This window comes from Ptiloglossa arizonensis, chromosome 3 (genome assembly GCF_051014685.1).
Source record: "Ptiloglossa arizonensis isolate GNS036 chromosome 3, iyPtiAriz1_principal, whole genome shotgun sequence".
Taxonomy (NCBI): Eukaryota; Metazoa; Arthropoda; class Insecta; order Hymenoptera; family Colletidae; genus Ptiloglossa; species Ptiloglossa arizonensis.
In genome coordinates this window covers 22,420,324-22,445,113 of record NC_135050.1, presented here as the reverse complement: position 1 = coordinate 22,445,113, position 24,790 = coordinate 22,420,324, and the positions used below count along the sequence as shown (strand labels likewise).

The following is a 24,790-nucleotide window of genomic DNA, read 5'->3' as shown; positions in this document are numbered from 1 at the left end:
TCCTTTCATTCGAACACGTATTACTGTTTCCAACAGCGCGAAGCTGAGCAAAGTAACTGCCAAAAGGATCATCACTGGTATTTGGATAATCGCGGGAAGCTTGGCGACGCCAACGGCGATCGTAAACCGAGTCGCTCAAGTAGAGGAATATCCATACGGTGAGTTCGCAGTAAGAACGTTTCATCGAATCTGATCACCGTGTAAATCGATGTACCGTTTACTGCGATAATTCTCTAAATTCTCTACCTTGTATACGGTAAACAGCGAAGATTACGAACGATTTAGTCGTTTATCAGACAGGTTACGGTACTCTCCGAATAACCGAGAAAAATTCAATCCGAAGCTGGGATTTCGATTATCCGCAGAAGATCGGAGTTCTCGTACGGGGAATTGATTTTCTTTTTTTATATCAGAGTCGAGATGTACGAACGAGATGAACCAACAACGAGAGAGACGGAGCGACAAGAAACGAGTCTACGATAACCTAAGAAAACGAACAATTTTTTAATTATTCGTTCTGTCTTCGTAGGAGTGTCCTCTAACGGATCGGTGAGGTTCTTCTGACGAAGTTCACTCCGAATATTGTACCCTTGATCTTTTAACCTTTAGATTATTTCAATTGTGTATAATTAAATGTAACCTTGGAACAAGGGTTGCGCGTGGACTCATTTTCATCGGAGAGAGATCGCCAATTCGTCGACGACGCTCCCGTGAAAATACAACGACGAATATCGAAATTTGTATTTTTACTGCTACGTGCACCGCTCTCGGTTGCAATCGTTGCCCGTTTTAATTATCCAGTGAACACTGTACACATTTTATTACTCGAAACGTCCACGTGAAACTTCGAGTATCGTGGTGTTCGCGATGTATCGCGTACCACGATTACAGTTCGAATCGTTGAATGAATCTCGCGGTCGAAGAACGCACGAATAAAAACAATCGAAGTTTCACCGTCCACTTCGTGTAAAAAAAAAGAAAAACTAAAATAACCGGTTCTACGCGAACTGCTCTTCGCGTGAAGAAAAAAATAATACGAATTGGATAATCGAGAAGAAAATGCTTCTGTAAATTAAATTACACGCGAACATTTCGCTGTTGTAATAATCTCATTATCGTACACTCCTGCCCGTAATCAAGTTACACGATTAATTATGAGCAACTGTTTGCTCGCAACGACTCTTTACCAACGAAACAAGCAGACGTTGTTCTTGTTTTGCACGTGTTTAATTAACATCAACATTTTCGTGTCAGTTACGCGCTCGGTTCAGTCACGTTTTATTGTTCCTCGGTATTCGATCCGATGTGTGTTTAATGTACGTGTTTCCCAACTTTTAAACAGACCGAAAGCATTTCAAACCGTTCTGCAAGCACGACCAAATTGTCAGCGATGAGACGATGTTAATTTACTGGATAATACTGGTATTTTTGCAATATCTAACGCCGCTTTCGATCATTTCTTGCGTCTATGCACGAATGGCGTTGAAACTGTGGGGCAACCGAGCACCCGGAAATGCAGAAGACTCCCGAGATGCAACTCTGATGAAGAATAAGCTAAGGGTACGAAAATCTGATATCCTCGCGACAGGGTGAACGCTTAAAACGTAAAGCTGAAACGAAAATTTGCTTACGATCCCTAAATATATGTATTATTTCTTTAAGAAACTAACTCGAATTTAACTAAATTTCTATATAAAAAAAGATCAGACCGTTCGATTGGAAACATCCGAAATACCTCAGCTGCAAATACACTGAAAACGAATTATATTCGCACAGTTCACCGAACAAACCTATACGTTCGTCCATAAACCATTTATCGGGACAAATTGTTCATTGGATTTTCAGGTCATCAAAATGTTGATTATCGTCGTGGCTCTTTTCGCAATTTGTTGGCTGCCACTTCAAACGTACAACGTGACCCGATATCTGTATCAAGGAATAAACGAGTAAGTAATATACGAGTAACCGCAAACAATATTCAAATTTCAATGATAAAAGTGAGATTAATGTTTCGTGGTAGCGGAATAAAGAATCATCGACAAATAAATTTAGAAATCGAACGTTTCTCAACGTATCGGATCAGTACGGTAAATAATTTCAATTACTCGCGCGTGTAATGTACACTTGGATTTGTATTTCGAGAAGTTTATATACTTCCTGCGAAATATTTGTTATCGTAAAACGAAATGTCCTTAAGAATCCACCCGTCGTATTTATTTATATACAATATCGTAATACATTATAAAGAATTGAAATTGCAGGTACAAAAATATCCATTACATATTCTTCTTTTGCGACTGGTTGGCAATGTCGAATAGTTGCTACAATCCATTCATCTATGGAATATATAACGTACGTATCAATAATCGATATTATCAATATTTCATTTGTATGATGTACAAGACGAAAAATTAAAACAAGCGAGGTACCTGAATTTTTTCATACTGCTATCATTTGGAAACGAAGTGCAACTTGAATTCACGGTAATTTCGAAAGTATTGAAGCTTCATTGACGAATGTGAAATATTTTTAGGAAAAATTCCGAAAGGAGTTCCAACAGAGGTGTCCTTTCAAATCGCGAAACTGGACAAACAGTCCACCAATCGATAATATAGAAATGGATAAAACCCAAAGTACGCGAGCCTCCATTAGGTACGTTTTTCAGTTTGGGTAACTATAATCGAAAATCAACGATCGTTCAAGACCACTGATGGGCCATCCACCATCATTGTTTTGCAAATCTTCGATCCTCTATTATTTATTCGCATAAAGTTACAAGTACATTTAATCGTTTCAAGCACTTATAAAGACATTAATAATAAATTGTTCCATACTGTTACTATGATACTATACTGTTCGATAAGTTTTATCGAACGACAAAACTTATTGAACAACTAGTATTTACGTGTTATTACTCGACAGTAGTTTGATCCGCAAATACACGAACCGATGCAACATTTTATCAAACGCATTCAATGTTTTTTTGTAAACGATACATTTGTTGAACTTCTTATAACTGCTTTATCTTACAGATACGAATGGAAACGCACGGTTTCCGGTAGTTATCCAGCCGTTTCGTCTTTTTACAAAGGTATACCGGTGAAGGAATCAACGAATTCGTTCGTCGGTAAACATCAAACAAGCACACAAAAGAAAAAGGAAATCGGCCATTACATTCGTAACGACCATGAGAATCATTCCTCGATGTCATCGAATACAAGCGAAGAGTTATATGTTTTTTCATCTAGAAAGCACACGCAAAATCCCGATTCGGAAGAATTGTGCTTGTAGAACTGAAGATTAATTGAATCGTATAATTAATTTAAATAATCAATGACAAGTGAAAATTTTATTCTGCTCAAAGTGCAAACTCCATGACTCGTTTTCCATATATTATAGATATTCGAACAAAAATGCAAGAATGAATGATTACCTCTAAAATAATTTTTCACTAATTTTTTTTACCTATTCTGATCGTTGCTCATACTCGTCAATGACATAGAGAGCAAAAATTTCTCTTATCAACTTACAAACAATTACACTCGGTTGGCATTTATTAATTTAATAATGTGTACATATCTGTACATATGTGAATATCATCCATAATTTCTTAGATCAATTATTGTGTAATTCTTAAAAATTTTTAGAAATGTTAAGTACATGTTCCACTTTATACTTAATACCAAAATGGCCGAAAATCTGACGGTGAATTACTAGTAACAGTACTCGTAGAAATAAATAATTATAGGAAAAATACAATGAATAGGAGACAAAATTCTGTATCAAGAGTTGACATAATTACGTTTTTAAGTGCAAGTATTGAGAGAATCATACTATTTGAAACTTTTATTATAATATATTTAGTTTTCTTTTTTTTATCTACATATATTGAAAACACAGTTTCCCAAGGGAATGAAGAAATTCCAAAAGATGTGTAAGGCTGTGACATTTTTATTAAAATAGTGTTATTCTATCAACATACAAATTTTCTATACATTAAGTATTATATCTTTAATTTTTACGAGAAATGTGAAAAATACAAAAATTTCTCAAAAAACGTTCAAATATAATAATGTTAAAAAATTGAATATTTATTTAATCATAAATTTTTAATAAAATTACTATAACAATAGTCACACTGATAATCTAGGTTATAAAATAATATATTAAAATATAAGATATTATAAAATTAAAATAGATAATTTCATAAAATTGATACAGTTATCCTGATTCAGTGAATATGTTTATGATGGTACATATTACATATCTATGTAAATATATAGTAGATTTATGACAATTATTAAAAATATGTTTTATTATAACTTTAAAGTAAAAATGCGATTAGTAAAATAGTTACATAATTTCTCAAGAATTGTTTGAAACTGCTTTTTATATTAATGGTAAGAATTAGAAGAAATATTAAAAAATATTGTTGATCAGTGTGAAGTATTCATAAAACTGTCATAATACAGTTAATAAAATTACACAGTAATAAAGCTATCATTGTTGTAATTACAGAAAAGATAATTTATCATAGAATGAAGTAAGTATGTAACTGAGAGATATTTAATATGTATTCTCAAATGTATTATTATTACTTGTATCAGTATATACTTCCTATATGAACTTATAACAAACAGGGTAATACGGATTGAAATCTATAAACTTATTTCTTTAAATGACCATAAATAGAATAAAAATCATCAACAAGTACAATATCATTTAAACATAGAAAATAAATTTGAAGTTGGCATAATTTATAATGTTGAAGTAACAAATATGTAAATGTTTCTAGTCAACGTGTAAATTTCTTTTGAAATATAATCTTGTACCAAGAATTTGTAACATTAAAAACTTTATTTCTTATTAAATGGATTGTTAATATATTATTATTATACATTTTCTATTTAAGAAAACATTCAACATTTCATTGTAACATTTTATGCCAATAAAACATTTTGTAGTAGTGTAAAGAAAGGAGAACAAACAATGCGCAAAACAAATTTCAAAAGTTTTAAAAATATCATATTTTAAAGATAATTAACTTCTTTATGAAAACAATAACAATAATTTGAGTTTCAATTACTTCTTAGTAATGTCACTATTCTTTTCACTTCTACAAAAATATTTTTTTTTATTTTCCATATTTACTTATGTATTATTATTTACACTATTGGAAAACAAATTATAATACATACATCAAACAGAGTTTATTATAAATATGTATAAAATTACAATATTTATTTAGTAAAAAAAAAACATTTAATGTAAATTAATATAAAAAATAAAGCTTTTTCATTTAAATTACCAACCACATTAAGTCTGTCAAATCTATCATATTAATCAAAATTCATATTATTACGTCGTTCAATATCTTTAATTTCTAACATATCAGTCTTAAGATGTAATTTCATTATCTCTCTCCAAATATCCATTCTATGTTGCTCATTGTCAATTCCAAGTCTCAATAAAATATTTTCATTTATTCTTAACAACACTCTGCCTGTGATATCGTGCTTAAATAAAAATATATAACAATGTTATGTATTTATTGCCAGAAAGTACAAAAATGTAACTGAAAGAAATATAAAACATATGCACACTATTCTGTCAGATACTTACATATAAAAACTTTTCATGATATAATTGATAATAATCGCTACAGTGTCTTCTTAACCATTTTTGTACATCTAACACATTCCAAAGATAAACTGGCCTGGGTCGAGCAGTTTTATTCTGCAATATTTGAATGTCCATTGTTAATATAAAATCAATTTACATTAAGGAATGCAGAAGTGTTTTAAATAATTGAAAAAATAGAATACATTGATTTTTAACAATATAATTGGAAAAAAATTCTAAAAGTCTAGTGTTGCAAAAAAATTAACATACCTTTGGTTTATTAGTAGAATTAACTACTTCTTCCACCATTATGTTTAAAAACCAAGGTATATAGTTACACAATTAAAACTGGATTCTACAAATATACAAATAGAAAACATGGATCTAGATTATTGGTAGTATTTGTTATCAATAGAATTCTTTGTTATTTTATTATGTAGTTATATAAAAATTGTATGAAATACGACTACCATTTGAAATTTTCTTATCTTTACATTACTACAGCTCAACGTAAAGGTTCAGCACAAATACATGGATTGTAGAAAATTAGAGTTTTTATAATTCTTTTCTGAATGATTAGTAAAAACTATACCATTTTATTACTATGCAGTGCATCCATCATAAATTGCAATCGTATAATGTTACTAGTATTTAAACAATGCATAGATTGAATAAAAAAATTATACACTTGTAATATTTTCGCAATTTGTATCTATTTTATTAAATATACTTTAGTAGCACTAAAATTTTATTATGTACCATGAAAAATAAAATAATAAATTATAAATTTAAAAGTTTCACATTGAACACTCGTGTCTGGAGTCACGTACCAAAATTAATTCATAAAACACAATTGTATATATTTAAAAAATATTAGTTTAGTGCTCGGATTAATGATCTATCCACAAACACTTGGGTAGTGAAATAGTATAGCCATCTACCGGTGAACTACTCTAGAAGTTAACTTTGTACTACATACCTGTAGCGTCCTCAACGCCAAAACATCGAAGTTTGTATAGAAATAGTTGGTCATAAAGAAAATTTTATTTGTCGAATACAATTAAACCATAGTGGCCACATCACACATAATGGATTATACAGCAAATCATGGAATTTTCACCACTACGATACATCTAATGCAAAAGCCGCGTTCTCATAAATTTAGTATTTCGGACAGCTTCACTCTCGTCCTTAAAAAATTTGAAATCCGATTTGTAGACGGATTGATTGACTGACTAACTGTCATTTACATTTGAAGATATTCACGATTCGTATCACACAGAAAAGTATTGTAATGAAGAAAACTTTGTTTAAATTTTTTTACCTAAAAACACGTTTAATGGCCTTTTGAACGAATTTTGATTAGTAAAATTTCTTTTTTTAAATTATTAACACGATAGCACCTAAATTCAATAGATTAGATTTGAACGAAATTTTATATTAGAATTTTATATTCTCATTTCAAAATCTGATTAGATTTTATATGATACATATACGCATTATTTATGTCATCTATACAACAAATTGATAAAATAGATGCAGGTCCCTGCGTATCATACGAGATTCTATCACACCTATCGGTCACAAAAAATATTATACCAATAAGTTCCACTCATTCTCACAGATGGAACTTGAAACATTTTAACAATACATACTAAGTTTCTAAAACTGCAGTTACACTATAATTTAATGCAAATTTCCAAATCCCATTCATTCTCAGATCTTCTTCTGATACTTGCAGCTATCACATTTTTTTTCTTCAAGTCAAATAGCAGCACTTATTCTACGATTTACTTAACCTGTTCTCAAATTATAAGTCGAAGAAAAAAATATGAAAGTTGCAAATATTGTTTGATTATTCCTTTCTTAAAATATAAAGTATCACAGAGTAAAGTCTAAAAATAGATGAGACCCAAATTTGTATTAAGCTGTAGAGTAGCTGTAGCTTTAAAAATTTTCTTGTTAATATGTATTATATTGCTAAAATGTATCAAGTTCTATGTGTGAAAATGAGTGGAATTTATTGGTATATTTTCTGTGACCGATAGGTTTGATAAACGCTTTAATTAATAGAGGGATAATTTGTCTACATTCTCTACCTTTACCGACTTCGGTGGTTCAGTTAAATGTAGTTCCTAAAATCAACGTTCACGATATTAGGAGATATTTTACAATGTCGATATTTCAGATTATCTTACACCACAGACAAGACAGAATAGCTATTTATTCAATAATTGCTTAGTCGAGTGCACAGATTTGTACTTAGTGACCTTAAAATTAATCTAAACTAACAATTTTACGGTGGATATGATGTCATCGTTCGATAGCTTTATAATCTATTCAAAACAAACATACATGTAAACACAAGTATAATTAGAAGTTGGTAAAAGAGATATGGACAGCGTACTTGAAATCTTCAAATTTCTCTATCCAGGGGTGCTTAATCAACAACTTCATCTAATGTCCTAAATACTAATTATTCAACGAAATAACTACTTAAGAAATTTTTTTCGATAAAAATCTTTTTCTTTCGATGTACCTAGCATTTAATTAAAGTTGTCAAAATTCAACTAAAAGCATACTATGAGGGAAATAGAAAATAGAACTAGTGACTTTCCTCTTATGCATAAAAAATCTATCATTAAATTCATATTTTTAAATATACAAAGACCTCGGTTTAATATCACTTCTACTATTATTAATTGCGCTTTAAATTTTCATAACATATTTTGATTTTTCCATCTACTAACTTTTCAAATGCCACTGTTCGTTTTGTGATAACATTACATTTGACCGTCATTAATGATAACGATGACCATAAAGTAGAAATGCATAAATAAAGAGAAAAATGCAAAATCTATTAAATATTTATCAATATACATATTCTTAACATTATATTAGAGCAAGTATAACATATAAAATTTTCGACTTTTATTCTTTCTAATTTACTTTCGAATTACAATACTATGTACATATAAACTATTTAATAATTATTATATGCCAATAAACTCTTTACACTTTCATTTTATTTAAAAAGAAAAATTGTTGGAGGAACTGCCTTAATTGCGCAACGAGGAATAAAATCACGACAATTATACTTTCTCACTGAATTGTTGCTCTAGTTCAAAAACTTTGCAAATGCACATTTAGGAAATTGTTATGCGATCGATGATATTGAGAAATTTGTATATGATCATGCTATGACTTCCGTCTGAGAGAATTAATTTTTACCTATAAACTTTGTTATTTAAATTGTTCCGTACTGTACAAGATTTCCTAAAGAGATGCGAGAAAAACCTCCTTTCCAATTCTAAGTCGTTCAAATGTCATTCTTATCTTAATAATAATAATAATAATAATTGTGATTTATATATATATTGTTTGGTAATAAAAGACAGATTAATGAGATCAAAAGTCAAATTTGAAAAACACTTATACCTAATACACGCATTACGTACAGCCGGAAACCGAAATAATCTCAGTTCACGAACGTACGAAATATCCCGAAAGACGCGAATAACTTATTACACTCAGACCAAGAATACATTGGACGATCAAACGTTGAAATTTTGTAGCTTCAAACTTATGCCTAGTAAATTTAATTAAATATCACCCAAATCGTATTTGCATGCTTCGAGGACTATATTCCCTTTGTAGCATGCTTAAATCTACTGGTAAAATAGAGTCCTTTTACCATCTATGGCCGTAACTTTTACAAATTCATCATACATATATATATATATAAAAGTTATATATATAACTTCAGAGAGAGTACATAGCTCGATCAAAATACCATTGATCAGTGATATCAATAAAAGTCAGAAACATTTCCAGTGAAAAGTAAACAATCACTCTTAGTAGCACCCTTGCAGTCCTTTGTACCTTTTGTAATTTATACCAATTTGAAAGTTTTGTTTGCACTTTCCTTTAAGATTATAATATTAAAAATCTATTTCTTATCGAATAACAACGAATTGCTTACATAGAGCAAATAGAATATACTTTAAAATCAAACGTTTTCAAATAATATCAAAATCTAAGTCAAAAATACGAAGAAAATGCCCACTTTATTTTATTTTATTATGTTTATGCAAAATTAAAAAAGCACTGGAAATAAAATTCTGGCTTTACTCAATATAACAATATCGTATCCTTACATACGATTAGGTATCATACGGGCCTTTTCTCTGTTTCTAACATGATCATACCTGAGAAGCGAATATTTCATTCATTTTAAGCCACACAGCCAAGAAATAAAAATTCGACTTTGAACATGTTTTCTCTACTCGTTTGTTTTTTTTTTAAGAAAAATTTTATTTAAACGGAAATGACGCAAATGTCTTCTAAACGGTTTCCTCTCAGTACCCACGTGTACGATTCTCGATAATCAAATTCGATGCTCGTGTTTTTTATTGATTTTGTGTGCGTCGTTCTCCAATGATGTTCTCTAATTTGCGTGCAACGAAGGCAGTTGTCTTTTTTATGGGAGACCTTCCCTCTGACATTTCCACGTCGGTATCGTCCGATAGAAGTCGCTTGCCAACCGATCGTTTCGGATCGACAGAAATCATCATCCTATTAATAGCCTCCAAATCCTAAAGAAAGGAAAAAGCAATGTATAACATTATACATATTTTCTGTATGATTATTTGAGATGAGAATATATAATAATACTGACTTACTTTAGCAGGACTACGACTAAAGCAATAACTAAGTTGCGGCGCTGGGGAAGCCGAAATAGCTTTCGGGTCCAGTGTACGTGTCCTAATACTACCGGTGACACGTCTTACGGGAGAGCTTGCTAGAGGTTTTCCTTTCGGTAACGGACTTAACGACAGGTTCATCACGCTTCCGCGTGACAGTCCCAATTTATTCGCCACCTCTTTAACCTGTGGCACGTATACAGTATTGTAAAATTTGATCAGGTCACCACGTGTCTCTTCACCGAAATTCTGCGAAGTTCCAGCCATATTCGTGGGTGTAGGAGGTGCTACCTTAGTTTCCTTATCTGACGTATCTTTTGGACCAGACTCTTCGTTGTTCATTTGCGACTCGTTAAATGGTGTTTTAACGATAAGTACCGATCTATATATATGAGACTCTGCTTGTGGCTGTAATCGATAACACCGCATGATTTCCGTAAAAGTATTCTTCTCCACTTTGGCTAACTTGCATATTACATAAATTGCACACATTAAAATTTGATCGAGGTGTCGATCTTTCATTAAATCTGTCCGTTCTTTGATGGAGTACTCGAAGATCGTCCAAATTTTCTTCTTCAGGTCGATGTCCATTATTTCCAACGAACCACATAAATCTAACATGCGCACACTTGCGAGATTATAAAATTTCCTAAAAAATAAGGCAACGGAACCGGTTCGTTTTGGTTTTGCTGGTTCTCTGTTGACCGTTATAGTTTGCATCGGTGTACTTGTGGTCGGCGCGTTAGACGATCGTGGGACTGTAATTGGTTCAGGTAGAAGAAGTATTCTTGGGTTACCATCGATGGTTAACACTTTTGATGGTAGCACACTTTGGCCTGCTACTCGTAAAACACTCTGTCCACTGATTCTAGTATCAGGAAACAGACGTTTCTTGGCTATACCGGATGCTGCGACAGGAGATTGAAATCTTTCCGAGGCGGAAGAAATAGGACTTTGTTGTACATCATGATGAGTACCGCGATCCAATGCGATTCTCCTCAACACCGGTTGTCCAGGTATATTTGGATCAACAGTCTCCAACGTTCCTGGCAATGAAACTTCTTCACAGCTTGGAACACCTTCTGACGTAGACTGAATAGCTCCCCACAAAGGACTATCACTCTGCCATGCAAGTGACTCTAAAATCTTCTCCTCTATTTGATTTAAATGTTTCACGACATCGCGCGATAATTGATCTTCTGCTCTGACTATGATTTCTATTACTTTGTAAAAATAGTAAGCATCTAAATTCAGTGCATTTAGGATCCAAGGGAACACTTTATCGTTACTTTTATATGAGTAAATAACAATTTCTAAGCAGCAAGCAAATAAGCATTGAATAAAGACCTCGTTCATAAGAAGATTCTGCAACATACCAATATAAATATTATTTATCAATCATAGTTCATTTTGTGTTTTTTTCCTAAACAATTGTTCAACGTACTGTTACATCATAATTTGGTTTCTTGCGTTTTTCATCGTTTAAAATCATTTCTAGAAGTCTATAGAATAGAGTTTGACCTAAATAAAGTCGCTTCTTTCCAAAATCAGAAGTACTTTCACTAGCATTTGTACTTTTGTTGTAATTAGCACAAAACTGTTCTCCAATTTCTTTGACCTTCGACTCAACAAGCGATTTCACATCTTGAGAACAGCTATTCAAAATTTGTAACAAGTTTTCACTCGGTGAAGTTTGACCTGCCAGCATCGCTTGTAGTCGAATTACACTTTGCGTCGCAGTTGATACCGGTGTCACATTAGTAATATCTTTTGGTCTAAGATAGCCGCGTCCAGTTAATGGAGTGGGTGGAGCCAAGTGCTGTATCTGCTATGAGAAATACCATAGTACTAATTTAGTTAAAAAATCATAGCTCTCGAATTAAAGGAACAAATGCAATTTTTTAACACTTACCCCACTATATTGCTCTCTTTTCATTTGAAATTGTTCCTGAAGGTCACTAATATTCATCATCTGGGTGGGGGAACCAATATTATTACTAGCATCATGACCTGAAACAAAATGAAATTATTTATAAGGTATATGAAAATATATTGATCAGTAATTTGTATTAATATTTGCTTCCTTTACATAATTGAACATAAAATCAAAACAACATTAATTAAAGTATGTTGTTAGAAAAGAAGTATAACTACCTTAAATAAACAGTTTAGTCTTCAAATTTATATACTGTTTATGTTAAAACACAAAACTATCTACTCTTAATGTCTTTATTATTTATCACAGCACAAAGTTAAGCCTCCTATACATTATAAACCTACCTTTCATAGAAATATGTTTGGATAATTTAGAATAAGCTATATCTCCTCCAACTATTTCCAAGCTTGATATTCCATTTAGTCTGATTCGCCTCCAATCAGCTTCAAAGCCAAGACAAAGCAGACACAAATTGGTTAACAGTAAGAAATGAAAATTATTAACAGAAAAAATAAAGATTGCCAGACTCTGTCCTTTATTAAAAAATGCAAATCAAAAAACATAAACAGATCTATTAGATAACCTTGAAGATTATACACAGATACATCTATATATACACAAAAATTTAGTATATTTGAAAACACCCATATACTTATAAACAATAGTATACAACTATAATTTAAATAAATTTTAATTTTATGATATTATTACTTCAATACCAATAAATAATGGTAATAATAAAAAAAAAGTGGAACATACTATGAAGTTATGCACAAAATACTTGAATCCATAATTTAAAAGCAGCTTACATTATTACATTTTTGAAAGCAGAAGACAATAAAAATCAAAAGCATACATGCATGCATCTTATGATATTATTTTGTTTTAATTACAAGCACTGATCCCTTAATAGTAAGCAAGATTAAAAGCTGCATATTATATAGGTGTAAATTAATTACAAAATGTTTACCTAAGAAAATTCTTTCGTCAAAATCTCCAACACTTAGTACATGTTGTTCATATACTTTATTGATTGCTTTGTTGTTACCATCGAAATTTAAAGCTTCCAGAATACCAGAAAAATTTGATTGATCTCCATGTAGTACTCTGTCCTTAAACAATTGATTAATATGATTTTTCAGGTAATACTCCTTAATGGCTTTAGCTTCAACTGCAATAGCTTCATGACATTCACACAACAAACTAACTATACAATTCGCTGTTTGAGGCGGAATATAATTCTCATCATTAAAATTATGAGGTAGACCTGTCAATGAATAAACATATAAATAAAAAAATAAAAAATATTGTGCTAGTTTACTCAAATTAAAAGTTGTATATATTTACCTGGGAAGTTAGGATTCAAGAGGTCTTTCCTATTAGCCAACAAAGCATTGCTATATATAAGATCACAACAAACCAAAAGCAAATGATAGGAATTAACCAAATCATCAGAGATATCTGGAAATGCTCCCTTTATGCAAATAAATAATGTCCAACAGAATTCAAATACTCTGGCAGGAGTGCAGGGCATAGCTTTATGTCGCCTAGATCTTGGTGGTCGCGAAATATCATCCACAGGATCTTTGAATATGTCTGTGAAGATCGGTTGATACTTTTTAAATATGACCATGGAAACAGAAAAATTTCCTTCAAGCTTCTCAATCTTTGAGCGAAAATCCTGCGGCATATTGGCCATGTCTGCCCAAGATTTGCTTTTTGTGAAGAATTGTATCAGTGGAAGATTGCACAATTGCAACAGACGTGTCAATGATACACAATTACCCTCTACATTAGTACCAGTCTTTCCAACGGTGGGTATAGAAGACTTACGGCATGCTACATATAATGCACATCCTATCCAATGTAATTGGTCTCCCTAAAATAGTTACAACACAATATTTAGTACATATACAAGTATATATGTACACAAAAAATTACAGATGTACATATAATACTTTCAAAAATATTGCATATAAATCTGAAATGTACATTTTTATAAATAAACAAAGAAGCATAAGTGAACTATGCTACAAGTTTTTGATAAAGAAAATGAGATATAAAATTTATAACAATTAGAGCTGTATGAAGAATAAATAACAGAGAAACAAACAGAAGCTGATGCAGTCCTTCCGTGAATTCGTTTTTCTTACGTAAAGACGTTTATTGCATCTTACAATCAGTACGTTCGCTGAACGTTCTCTTTTATCATTTTAAATTGGTGCGCTTTGACCATTGGATTAACACAAATCCTAAAATTCAACGACGTCGAACATCACAGAGAAAAGTCAAACGATTTATACATTATGAAGGAAATACCAAAAACGATACGTCCGCAATTTATGGTCGAAAAACTGAGAAATAGTACTGTACAATTCGAAGAGGCCAACACAGTTTGGAATAACTACGACAGCAGAGTAATTCAAAAAAATACCTCGAGAGTATAATTTTGTCGAATAGACTCGTACGATTTCCAGGCCTCAGACGCAGCAGTTGCATCCATATTCAATTTCTGACACAAATCTTGATGTCTACTATAAGTAGAATCTTCAATGTCGTCCGACTGCCCCATTTTTGTCGGAAAACTGATGGAAAACGGTAGGAAAACACGACCAACTTATACCGCTATACAGGACCGAGGTGCGCCATACGAGAGCTCCGCGAAGGTTTGGCGGGAAACGACACGAGCTCCGCCATATTTGCCATGTTGGCGGGAAATGTAGAACGGCAATTATAAGAAAAAAATCCTTAGGTCAATCTTGCACGAAAATAGTTACTCCTCCGACATTTATTTTATCTTTGCAATAACACATTATAAAAAAATCTTTTTCATGTATAGAAAGGATAATAAAATTTCAGTTGAGAAGATTCTCGATATCGAGAACACGACAATGATTTTTATGATCATTGAAACAGTGGAATTAAAACAGGCGGCAAAATTTTCGGAAATGATTTCCGTATTTTAAAGTAACGTTTCATACATTTTGTTATTTATTACATACGCATAAATAATAAAATGAATAAGATTATTAAATAAGTTGATATTTTGTCAGTAGAATATATGAAATTTTTACTCGGTAGTGTACATTGTCCAATCAAAAATCCAGTTTTCTGTTATCGCGATTTGAAATACTCGTTTTTCATTGGTCTTGCGATATTCTGATTAGTATGATTGTTCATTTGCATTATCTATGAACAAGAAATATACTCTATTTATTCTATGGAAAGTAAGATACTTTTTATATAAGATTTGTAGATTTTCCTCTTATTTTTACATATTTATTATTTTTAAAAATACTTTTTTCATTGAAGCACTATAAATTATTTATCTAATATGGCATTATCTATGCTCAACTAGTTTCCTTGTTATTTTCGTTTGAGGTTTATTCTTTTTAAAGACAACTTTAACGTAAATGGGACAAGATCAAATTAAATTCAATACCTATAATGGTGAGTATGAAATTAGAAAGCGCTCTATGTCGATGGTGCGCTTCCATGGTATAAATATGTAAATACAATATGGCCGATAGAAGCGGAACATTGCGAGTTTTTCCGAATGGCACTTTGCCAATTGATTGAGAAACAGCGAAATTCGTATATTCGCTGAAGTTTTGTGCGTGTATTACTGTTCTAACGACATGAATTAGAAGATATTGCGAGAAACATTTGGACTTCTTTTTGATCACTTCGAGATGTCACGAAGGTGCTGTTATTGAAGAATGTTTATTTCTTGAGAGAGAGAATAATTGTATTCTTGAACCTTCTGCCGCAATATGAAATAAATTACTACGAAACCCGTATTTGGTCGAACACAGCGGTATCGCGGGTTTATGTTCGATTTGCCGGCATTTCGTTCAGCAATGTCTGAAGTATAGGTACTGTCATGGACACAGATGTAGAACTTGCCAAAGGTGAAGGGTGTGAAACTAGTCCAGGTTGCTCTGGCTATTCTAGTATGGTGCACAGCAAAAAAGTTATCAAACATGCATTACGACAACAGGCCAAAAGACGTAGAAAAAACACAACCATAGCAGCTGGCAATTCTCGTACTCTGCCAAGGATTGTCGTCAAACCATTGCCTCCACCTCCTCCAAACGATCCACCTTCTCCAGTCAACAATGTACAGCACATTAATAATAGTGAGTGAAATATTTCAACAGATATAAAACATAATTTATGAATAACTACTTGTATATAAATTTCATTAAAAATTAATACTTTGTTAAAATGTATTAGCATAATTTTTATTTGCATATAATATATGTATTTTAATTTGATAATTTTTTTGTATATATATTGTATATTTTAATGTAACTTTAAATAAATATAGCTACCGAAGAGCCTGCTGCCACAATGAGAGAAGTCCTAGCTAGTTTGCCAGGATTTAGCTTAAAGCCTGGGCGTAGACGATCAACGAAGAGATTGTCAGCAACCGCGCAACTGGAGGCTGGTCTTGTAGATCTAGAGTCTCCAGCGAGTATTTTAGCGAGCACAAGTTTACGTGCTCTTTTAAATAGGCATACCTTTCAAGGTTTACCACCTTTGTATCAAAGAAAACTTGCGCAGCTTTTGCCTGCTGTAGATAGACAGGTAGCGTTGACAATATGTTTTCAATTGCAACATATTAATATTTATGTTTTCTTTTTTAAATCTTCAAAATGAATATGATTTTTGTGAGTGTATACTTTGTCTGTTGCTGTTAGGATGCTGCTACATCCGGATTAAACAATGAATTCTTTGCACGAGCATGTCTGGAATGGCGTAAACGCTTGGCGGAAGGAGAATTTACTCCAGAAAATCAGCAACGATTGAAGATGGAAGCAGAGAGAGACAAGAATAAATTAGATCCATGGAAAGTAAAACATTTTGAACCAATATGGGGTGAAAAACGTGAACCCAAACTTAGGTCAGGTCTTCATTGTATTTCGGAATCAAGATCTAGTGGGGCTGTAACACGTTCAAGTTTAAGACTTCGTTTGGAATCCAGTGTAGATACAACTGCATCGGATACTCCTTGTCCTATTATTATGACCGAAGACAAAGTTGAAGAAGATAATTGTAAAATTGAAGCTAGTATAAATAATTCAGATGAATTAAATGAAACTGCAGGAATACAAGAACTATTACCAGCAGAATATAACGATACAACACATACATTAATAGATGAGAAACATTTAGAATCGGTAAACATAAGTTCTGTAGAAACAATAGTGGATACTGAAATGCATCAAGATAAACCAGAAGAAAATGAAAAAATTACTACACTTACAGAGAAGCAAGATAAGATTGAAGAAAGTGAAATAGTAACAGAAGTTTGTCAGGAAAATATTTCAAATACATATGAAGAAGAAATTCATTTACCTGAAAGTGAAAAAAATGTCCAGCCAATAAAGGATCATATACTTGAAGTTACAGAAGAAGATACAAAACTTTTATCTGAGGAAAATACTTCACCAAGATCCAATGAACAAGTAGAACAAGTATCTCACACACCTGGTGAAACAACGACTCAATTATCCACAGAATGCACGCCTGAAACTTCAGTAGATCAAGTACCTCAAATATCAAAAGAACCAATATCTCAAATATCTGGAGAACAAATTTATCCAATCTCTGATTGTGAAACTACAACGATGCTCGAAACTTCACCATCGCATGAACAAGTTAGACCAACGGAAATTGTAATGGAAGATTCTACGTTGATTAGTAACAATCAAACTGATGCACCTCAGGTTACTCATGAAAATCCAACGGATGGTGAATCGCAGATTCCCGAAGGAATGGAAATTGATAGTGAAACATTACAACGTATTCATGAACTAGAGGTGAAATCTTGTACTACCTATGCAAATATAAAAATCATAAGTTTAATCAATTGTATTAAAAACTTAATGCATTTCTTTTTAGGTGAGAGGAGAAATGCGTGAAGCTTATGAAGAAATTTCAGGATGCCCTGAAGAAATAATGTATCCTATTCTTGATGGAATGGAAATGGGGTCAAACAATAGAGAAGAGACTGAAACACAAGTGGTCTCTGGCCAGCCAGAGGCCACTAGAGACCAACAAGACGTAAATGGCGGAAACGAAGACGAAGCTCTTCGAGAGGCTAATAATTATGTTTGTTCTGAAATGCTAGAGTGTAGCTGGTCGGTAGACCCAACAGTTAACAATATTAATAATACTAACAGGGTAAGTACATATATATACATATATACACATACATACATACATAAAATTAAATGTCGTGTAGTATAAAGGATAACAGATTCTGGTATTAAAGGAAATTTTTTTCTTCATAAAGGCACAGGAAGAGCTTCAAGTTCCATGGCCATTAGTAGCTGCAGCTTTAGATGGATCCGTAGCTGCTAACATTACAGTGACTACTCAAGACGAGTGTAATGACACACCTACTACAACTGATTCAACGAATCAACCTCAACAATTTATCAACGCGGATTCGAATGTGGAATCAGTAAACTGTATTCAACTACCAGTTGTTCAAGGAACTCCATTTCAGTCAGAAAGTCTTACAATTGGCACACCAGGAACAAGTTGTATTATGAAAAACTTTCAGTCTCAAAGTTCACCCATCATTGCTTTCCCGCAATTGCAATCCATCAGATTTGTGCAAACTAGTTTTCATTCTGATCAAAATGCTGCTCCACCCTTGAATAGCACTTCTCCAATATCTGCTCAACTTCCAAATCAACAAAATACAAACTCGCAAGTGAACATAATGCGAACGCAAGATGACGTCGCCCAATTAAACGGTCAAAATAACAATGCACGGAATGTTAGAAACAATGTAACGCAAAATCAAGTTCCGAATACCGTGCCGGCTACAATTGGTGTACAATCTCAGAATCGTGCACAAAACACTATTGTTATTCAACATCAAGCATCGGCCCCTACACAGCCGAGACAAGTCGTAGCAACTATACAACAACAACAGTATCCTGGAGCAACAGTCGCAGTGTCCTCAAGATCCTCACGCTCTACTAACCAAGGCAGTCAGAGAGGTTCTAGAAACAATAATAAGGAACAAGGAGGAGGTAGATCTCGTAGTACTACAAAAGAACCACCTGGTGCTGTTAATTTGGAACGTAGCTACCAGATATGTCAAGCGGTAATTCAAGAGACACTGTTATACTGTACAATGTTTTAAGAACCTGAAGAGCAAAACGATGATGCTTTACTTTAAAACTTTAAAAGATAAAAAATTTGAAGCCTAACTCTGAGTTTCAATTCCTCATCTTTTATTCTATAATATTGATTTTAATAGCTCCAAACATTTAGTAGAATGTATAATCTTCTTTACTGTAGTAAACGTAAGCATTTTTTTTTTACAGGTTATACAAAGTTCGCCAAATAGAGATCAATTAAAAGCTCATTTAAAGCCGCCGCCTAGCTTACTTGCCAGAGGTGATGGTGCGTTTACTACTAATAAATCCGGTGGCCGTACAATTACGACCGTCAAAACTCAGAAACCACCACAAACAATGCAACATAACAAACAAGCTCAAAATAAAACCCAAGCAGTTATGCTCAGGCATGTGTTTGCTACAGCACGTCAAGCTACGTCTGCAGAGGTACGACATATCTCTTTGAAAAATTATATTGTAGTAGCTTGCACTATGTTTCTTTTGTTTTGTTCTCAATTTGAACGTGCATTGTTTGCATAAATCGTCCTAAATATTAATTGTACTAATTCAAAAACTAAAAACGTCATGGATAAGAATATTCAATTAGAGCATGTTTAAAAATTCATTTCATTTTTATCAAATACCTTATTGTTTACATTAAACAGACATAAGTTACAAATCCATGCAAAATTATTAAGCTGAAGAGCATATGAAGGATTTTATAACATTTGGAATATTTCAACACAGTACAAATTTGAATAAAATAATACATTAGAGAAACACAAAGATGCTTATTTCCATTTATTTAATCTTGCAATCTGCATATGGATCACTCGTATAAAATAGAAACTCAAGCTTGTATTATGTACTATTTTATATTTTTCTGTGTGTACAGTGCTAATCTTGCGGGTGGCTTGTGATGATCACTGTATCATACAGGTACCTAAATAAATAACTCTTCTTACTAGTTTTGAGTTTCTAAACGTAGCGAAGACGATATTACGATCTTCAGTTTCAGAAGGGATAGTATTATCAAAATAAACAACGAGTGAACGAAAAAATATTTGACCGATGCATTTTGCATACTTCTGTTTTCATTTGAAAACAAAATGTAAGGATAATGGAAGGTCTATTTTGTTAAGTCTAGCTCACTAGGGTCTATAAAACACGAAACTCGCGTGTTTTCCGTTACAATTGTAGCAATTTTAATTCTAATGAAAGACAATTACGAATTTAAATTATATAGAAGTGGTGAAACAGTTTCATAGCTGTTGACACAATCAAATTTTTAGGTTCCAGAAAACAGTACTGTAGCACAATTAGGATCTACAACGACAGGTGGATTAGGACAATACATACTCGTACAAAGGACAGGTGTCGGAGATAGTGCACCAAGGGCATCCTCTGCGCCGCCTCTGCCTCCACAAATTGCTGGAATGGGAGTTGGAGTACATTTAGTACGTGGTAGACCAGCCAGTGCAGGAGAAGGCTCGCATCAAGCCGTGACGTTAAAAGCAAGAGGTGCCGATGGTAGAGGAGGTGGTGGAGCTGAACCTGGTGCACCTGGTATGATAATGGGTGGAGATCCACCACCTCCTTGCGAATGTAATATGCGAGGTGCTATGGTAATATGCCGGCAGTGTGGCGCCTTTTGTCATGATGACTGTATTGGGCCTCAACGTATTTGTGCTACCTGTCTGATACGTTAATCATTGTTTACCGATTGTTTATGTATAAATTTAGAGCCGTGCGACAAGAGTGCTGAGTATCAAATTACGGAAATAGAGGCAGATATTAGAGGCGTCGTTGTTTCTTCGGATCTTTATTAAAAAAAAAAAAGGAAAACAATGAAAAATATATAATGCATGAATTTCAAATAGATGAGATTTCATGTTTTCTGCGAACAGCCGAGTTTGTTGTCCAGCACTTTAGCGTGAACGGTGGTTTGCGTAGTTGAGGGAATTGGTGGATACAGTTGCAATAATCTAGAAATTTTTTAATCGTTTGAACTCTGTGATTGTTTCTCAGTATTAATCAGTGTTTTCTTGTATGCAAAAACATGTTTTTATATCTTGCTGTGTTGTTTTATCTTATTTTTTCTTTTAATGAATGCCTTTAATAACTTTTTAACAGAATGATTCTTGGGGAAACAATGTTTTTAATTGTTTTTATAAATGATTTTTAATTAGTAGATCTTTTATAGAATAAAAGGTAATGGACACCTTGATAATTTTAGTAATGAAAGTATTGCAACTATATCCCTGTATCCTCTTGTCTAATAAGGTAAAGATAAATCTCTTACAGTCAGACTCTAATACCGTCTTCCAGTAAACATCACATTCTTTAATATGCGTCTTTACTATTTATTTATTAACGGAAGTTAAGTTTATTCTTACTACGTAGAAGATATTCCTGTACATGTTAATTTCAAAACTTATTAAAAATATCGAAAAATTATTCTTACATGCTCTCTTATAATTGTTTCTCTTGACATAGCGAACAGACTTTCTATTCGTCGTGAACAAGTTACTATAGAATGTACAGGAATGTCTTAAGATGAATATCGATGATGATTATTATTATTATTATTATTATTCTATTGCCAACAATGACAAAATCTGATTAGATATTAAAATGTAGAGTTTACGTATTTTAGCTTTATCTCTCACTTTGTTGTAAACATTTCTCTAGAATAGCATCGAATACGTTATTTGCTTCGCATTAGTATGAAATTAAACGTCGCAAGTGAGATATAGAACGAGTAAAAAGTAAACTAATCACAGTTCCACGACCGACATTGCATTATGTATATAATTCGCATTTTGAACGTTCATTTTTCAAATATATTTTTCAGATTGTCGCGAGTCGCATGACTCTTACTTTACAAACGGACTCACGAGAATCTAAATCTGTCGTATTAGTTTCTTATGCAACTGTAGTCGAATACTGGATCACGATCGTTGCGTCTGTGCATAAGCATAATAACATGATTCACATTTTATTAGAGAGGAGTAACTACACGTTATACAGCATCACCTTTTTCGATCGGACAGACGTGTCGAATTGCGTTCGTGCGTATCAATGAATTTTTGTATTGATATGTTTATTTGGAATCATCGATAAAGGCGAGTAGTATTATTGCGATTCGATAGAAAACTATTGTGTATTTGTCGCTCAAATGTAAATAAAATCATATTCGTTTAATGTGTAAATTCGTTTAATATGCGCAGTGTACGTGATGACTAAAGTGCGGATTTGGTGACCGTGAGCGTTGTGGAGAAATGGCACTTGAGCAGTATGGTGGAGACAGCGAAGTTTAGTTTCTGATGCAGTTTGCGCCCCCCAGTACCTACAAAGCTCGTTCTTATTTGCGCCGCTTCTGTGATACTTCATCGCAATGCAACGTTAACGTGCGCTGAATTCGTACTTAAAATGATAACATATTACCTGTCGAAAACAGCAATAGCCACTTACGTGTATGTACAAAGATATTCTATATTTAAAAGTGCTGAAATTAAAAAGTAGTATTAAGTCAGACGTGAGTATTCCTTTTAAACCATGAAATTATTTTCATCGCTTTTCAAGCTCTGTCACGAGAATAACGAATAATATAGTGTGGTAAGCAAGAAGATTTACATAAAAGTTGCTTCGCAATATAATACTTAAATCATTGAGAAAGCAATAATTTTTCATAGAATGGGTATTTCACCAGTATTCAAACTCTTGCAGTCAACCACTGTAACAAACGGAATCTGTAAGTTGTATTGAATTTTAGAAACTAAATTGTACTGCAACTGTAAGTCATAACTATCAAAATTAGATTGACAAAATTTAAAGAAAATCTGGTAATGTGTGTAATAATGATGAAACATTTATTGTAAAACTAAGCTTTTGACTAAAAGTCAGAAATATGTTTGTATAGCAAATTGGCTTAGATTTTCAATAAATGTTTGATAAATATTACACTCATTATTGGATATACTTCAAATTTTGTAAATACCATCTATAATCTATAGTTTAATCTTGTCTATTAAAACATTTTATTACAAGTGTTAAAGTTTAAATATCTACGAATTAATGTTTACCTGCTTTAAGGTGTATTTGTATTACTTTTTAATTTTAATATACCATCGTGTATAGAATATTTTGTGCATATATTTGTATAATCTTGTTTTCGATCGATAATTATATTTTACGTTACTTCTCTTTGTACTATTTTATATTTTCAATGAGACTTTCGACATTTTATCAATGTGATTTTCCATTTTCTCATACGCATCTAATAGAATCAACGGCTGTGATAATGTTTCTCACTGAAATTTTCGCTACGCAATATTGTACTTGTTTCCCGACATAAGTTTCATTCTTTCAATAAAGCCATTGAAAATTTTGTGACGTGTCAGTATTACATGTAAATATTACTTTTTATACGCATCGTATGAATTAGATTTAGTGTGTGTAATATATTAATTAATTGGTAAGCAAATTTCACAAGATAGTACGAGATTTGATTAAATTTCGTTGAGAAGATAATAATATGAACTTCAATAAGTAATTATCGAAGAACTGTTGCTTTAATTACATATGTAAGTTACATACACGAAACATTTCGCTTTTACCGTGATTTATAGATGACACGCAGTAAACATCTGTTTCAAAAGAAAAATCAATACTGTACGATCTTCGAAATAAGATTTTTAATAATAATCCGTCGCCTGAATAATGTAAGTACTACCGTATTAGTATTTCGAGGAATGTAGAACGGAGTAGGTTTTTACCTTCAAGTTAATTAAGACTTTGACTGATTTAAATCAAATATGATGGCACTTCAATGGCAATAATGGAATGAAGAGCATGCGTCTAATTTCGAACAATCGATTCGAATATTCAAAGTCTCGATCATTCATGAAATTGATAGCTAAATATTAATAATAAAATGAAGAAATACTAATGATCTCATACGTTTACGGGATCTCATTTTATATAATAATAACATTACTCTGTAATGATGTATTATTTAACATTTTTTCTTCTTTTATTTATAAAATATTCGAATCAATTTTTAAACTAACAATTATAAATATATAGCGCCTTGAATTGCGTTTCAAATCAAAAATTATTTTCGATTTTACTTGAATAGTGTATTTTATGCGCACGAAAAATGAATCTTGTTAATGGTTGCCATCATTTTGTTTTAATTGTCTTATAATTTAGTCGTTATATTCCAGTGTTGATTTTGACAAATGATAATTACAAAATACAAGATGATATTTATAAACAAACGATGCGATTATTTCTAAAGTTCAACGACATATTGACAAAATTGTTGGTACAAAAATGTTCAGTTTATGCACTGTATAAACTATTATTTTTTTTATGAAAGCATC

The 24,790-nt window shown here is 32.3% G+C and overlaps 4 protein-coding genes across 18 annotated transcripts in view; 2 read left to right on the top strand and 2 right to left on the bottom strand.

The window, feature by feature from the left end:
* Nucleotides 1-4,065, top strand: part of LOC143144700 (RYamide receptor) — a 33,443-nt gene extending 29,378 nt beyond the window's left edge. For all 3 annotated transcript variants that reach the window (XM_076307355.1, XM_076307354.1, XM_076307353.1), the window contains 6 exons: nucleotides 37-158; nucleotides 1,343-1,560; nucleotides 1,846-1,946; nucleotides 2,262-2,352; nucleotides 2,534-2,652; nucleotides 3,033-4,065. In XM_076307355.1, the coding sequence (XP_076163470.1) occupies nucleotides 37-158; nucleotides 1,343-1,560; nucleotides 1,846-1,946; nucleotides 2,262-2,352; nucleotides 2,534-2,652; nucleotides 3,033-3,291 (910 nt within the window). In that variant the 3' untranslated portion in view covers nucleotides 3,292-4,065. The remainder of the gene's footprint in view (nucleotides 1-36; nucleotides 159-1,342; nucleotides 1,561-1,845; nucleotides 1,947-2,261; nucleotides 2,353-2,533; nucleotides 2,653-3,032) is intronic.
* A 1,136-nt stretch (nucleotides 4,066-5,201) lies between these two features.
* On the bottom strand, nucleotides 5,202-6,743 carry Ave (sterile alpha motif domain-containing protein aveugle). Of its 6 annotated transcripts, none has more exons than XM_076307027.1 (4): nucleotides 6,602-6,743; nucleotides 5,893-5,977; nucleotides 5,623-5,736; nucleotides 5,202-5,516 (listed from the first exon to the last, which is right to left on the bottom strand). In XM_076307027.1, the coding sequence occupies exons 2-4, from the start codon at nucleotides 5,929-5,931 to the stop codon at nucleotides 5,340-5,342; spliced, it is 330 nt and encodes a 109-aa protein (XP_076163142.1). In that variant the 5' UTR covers nucleotides 5,932-5,977; nucleotides 6,602-6,743; the 3' UTR covers nucleotides 5,202-5,339. The 6 variants fall into 6 exon arrangements, with proteins under 6 accessions (XP_076163142.1, XP_076163138.1, XP_076163141.1 ...); XM_076307023.1 differs by lacking the exon at nucleotides 6,602-6,743 and adding an exon at nucleotides 6,453-6,547; XM_076307026.1 differs by lacking the exon at nucleotides 6,602-6,743 and adding an exon at nucleotides 6,382-6,446.
* A 1,730-nt stretch (nucleotides 6,744-8,473) lies between these two features.
* On the bottom strand, nucleotides 8,474-14,940 carry LOC143144089 (retinoblastoma-like protein 1). 4 transcript variants are annotated; one of them, XM_076306123.1, is made up of 8 exons: nucleotides 14,696-14,940; nucleotides 13,609-14,140; nucleotides 13,232-13,528; nucleotides 12,606-12,704; nucleotides 12,238-12,335; nucleotides 11,770-12,153; nucleotides 10,305-11,690; nucleotides 8,474-10,217 (listed from the first exon to the last, which is right to left on the bottom strand). In XM_076306123.1, exons 1-8 carry the CDS (start codon nucleotides 14,831-14,833, stop codon nucleotides 10,032-10,034), a joined length of 3,120 nt encoding a protein of 1,039 aa, XP_076162238.1. In that variant the 5' UTR covers nucleotides 14,834-14,940; the 3' UTR covers nucleotides 8,474-10,031. The 4 variants fall into 4 exon arrangements, with proteins under 4 accessions (XP_076162238.1, XP_076162239.1, XP_076162240.1 ...); XM_076306124.1 differs by having other exon boundaries at nucleotides 11,770-12,150; XM_076306125.1 differs by lacking the exon at nucleotides 12,606-12,704.
* An 849-nt stretch (nucleotides 14,941-15,789) lies between these two features.
* Asx (transcriptional regulator additional sex combs) lies at nucleotides 15,790-22,938 on the top strand. Of its 5 annotated transcripts, XR_012991437.1 has the most exons (9): nucleotides 15,790-16,400; nucleotides 16,592-16,851; nucleotides 16,965-18,086; nucleotides 18,169-18,450; nucleotides 18,563-19,387; nucleotides 19,611-19,850; nucleotides 20,696-20,969; nucleotides 22,258-22,528; nucleotides 22,634-22,938. XR_012991437.1 is itself a non-coding variant. In XM_076306951.1 (8 exons), the coding sequence occupies exons 1-7, from the start codon at nucleotides 16,145-16,147 to the stop codon at nucleotides 20,302-20,304; spliced, it is 2,991 nt and encodes a 996-aa protein (XP_076163066.1). In that variant the 5' UTR covers nucleotides 15,790-16,144; the 3' UTR covers nucleotides 20,305-20,342; nucleotides 20,696-20,821. The 5 variants fall into 5 exon arrangements, 3 of the variants coding, with proteins under 3 accessions (XP_076163066.1, XP_076163067.1, XP_076163065.1); XR_012991436.1 differs by having other exon boundaries at nucleotides 20,696-22,528; XM_076306951.1 differs by lacking the exons at nucleotides 22,258-22,528; nucleotides 22,634-22,938 and adding an exon at nucleotides 20,299-20,342 and having other exon boundaries at nucleotides 20,696-20,821.
* Nucleotides 22,939-24,790: the final 1,852 nt, after the last annotated feature.

Excerpts from the sequence above, each read along its gene's own strand:
- Ave (XM_076307027.1), bottom strand. The coding sequence starts at position 5,931 with ATGGTGGAAGAAGTAGTTAATTCTACTAATAAACCAAAG. Across the intron at positions 5,737-5,892 it reads ATTCTACTAATAAACCAAAG|AATAAAACTGCTCGACCCAG; the intron begins GTATGTTAATTT and ends CAAATATTGCAG. Across the intron at positions 5,517-5,622 it reads ATCATGAAAAGTTTTTATAT|CACGATATCACAGGCAGAGT; the intron begins GTAAGTATCTGA and ends TTTTTATTTAAG.
- Asx (XM_076306950.1), top strand. The coding sequence starts at position 16,145 with ATGGACACAGATGTAGAACTTGCCAAAGGTGAAGGGTGTGAAACTAGT. Across the intron at positions 16,852-16,964 it reads TGCCTGCTGTAGATAGACAG|GATGCTGCTACATCCGGATT; the intron begins GTAGCGTTGACA and ends TGTTGCTGTTAG. Across the intron at positions 18,451-18,562 it reads ATATTAATAATACTAACAGG|GCACAGGAAGAGCTTCAAGT; the intron begins GTAAGTACATAT and ends TTCTTCATAAAG.
- LOC143144089 (XM_076306123.1), bottom strand. The coding sequence starts at position 14,833 with ATGGGGCAGTCGGACGACATTGAAGATTCTACTTATAGTAGACATCAA. Across the intron at positions 12,336-12,605 it reads CAAACATATTTCTATGAAAG|GTCATGATGCTAGTAATAAT; the intron begins GTAGGTTTATAA and ends ATTTTGTTTCAG. Across the intron at positions 10,218-10,304 it reads TTAGTCGTAGTCCTGCTAAA|GATTTGGAGGCTATTAATAG; the intron begins GTAAGTCAGTAT and ends TCCTTTCTTTAG.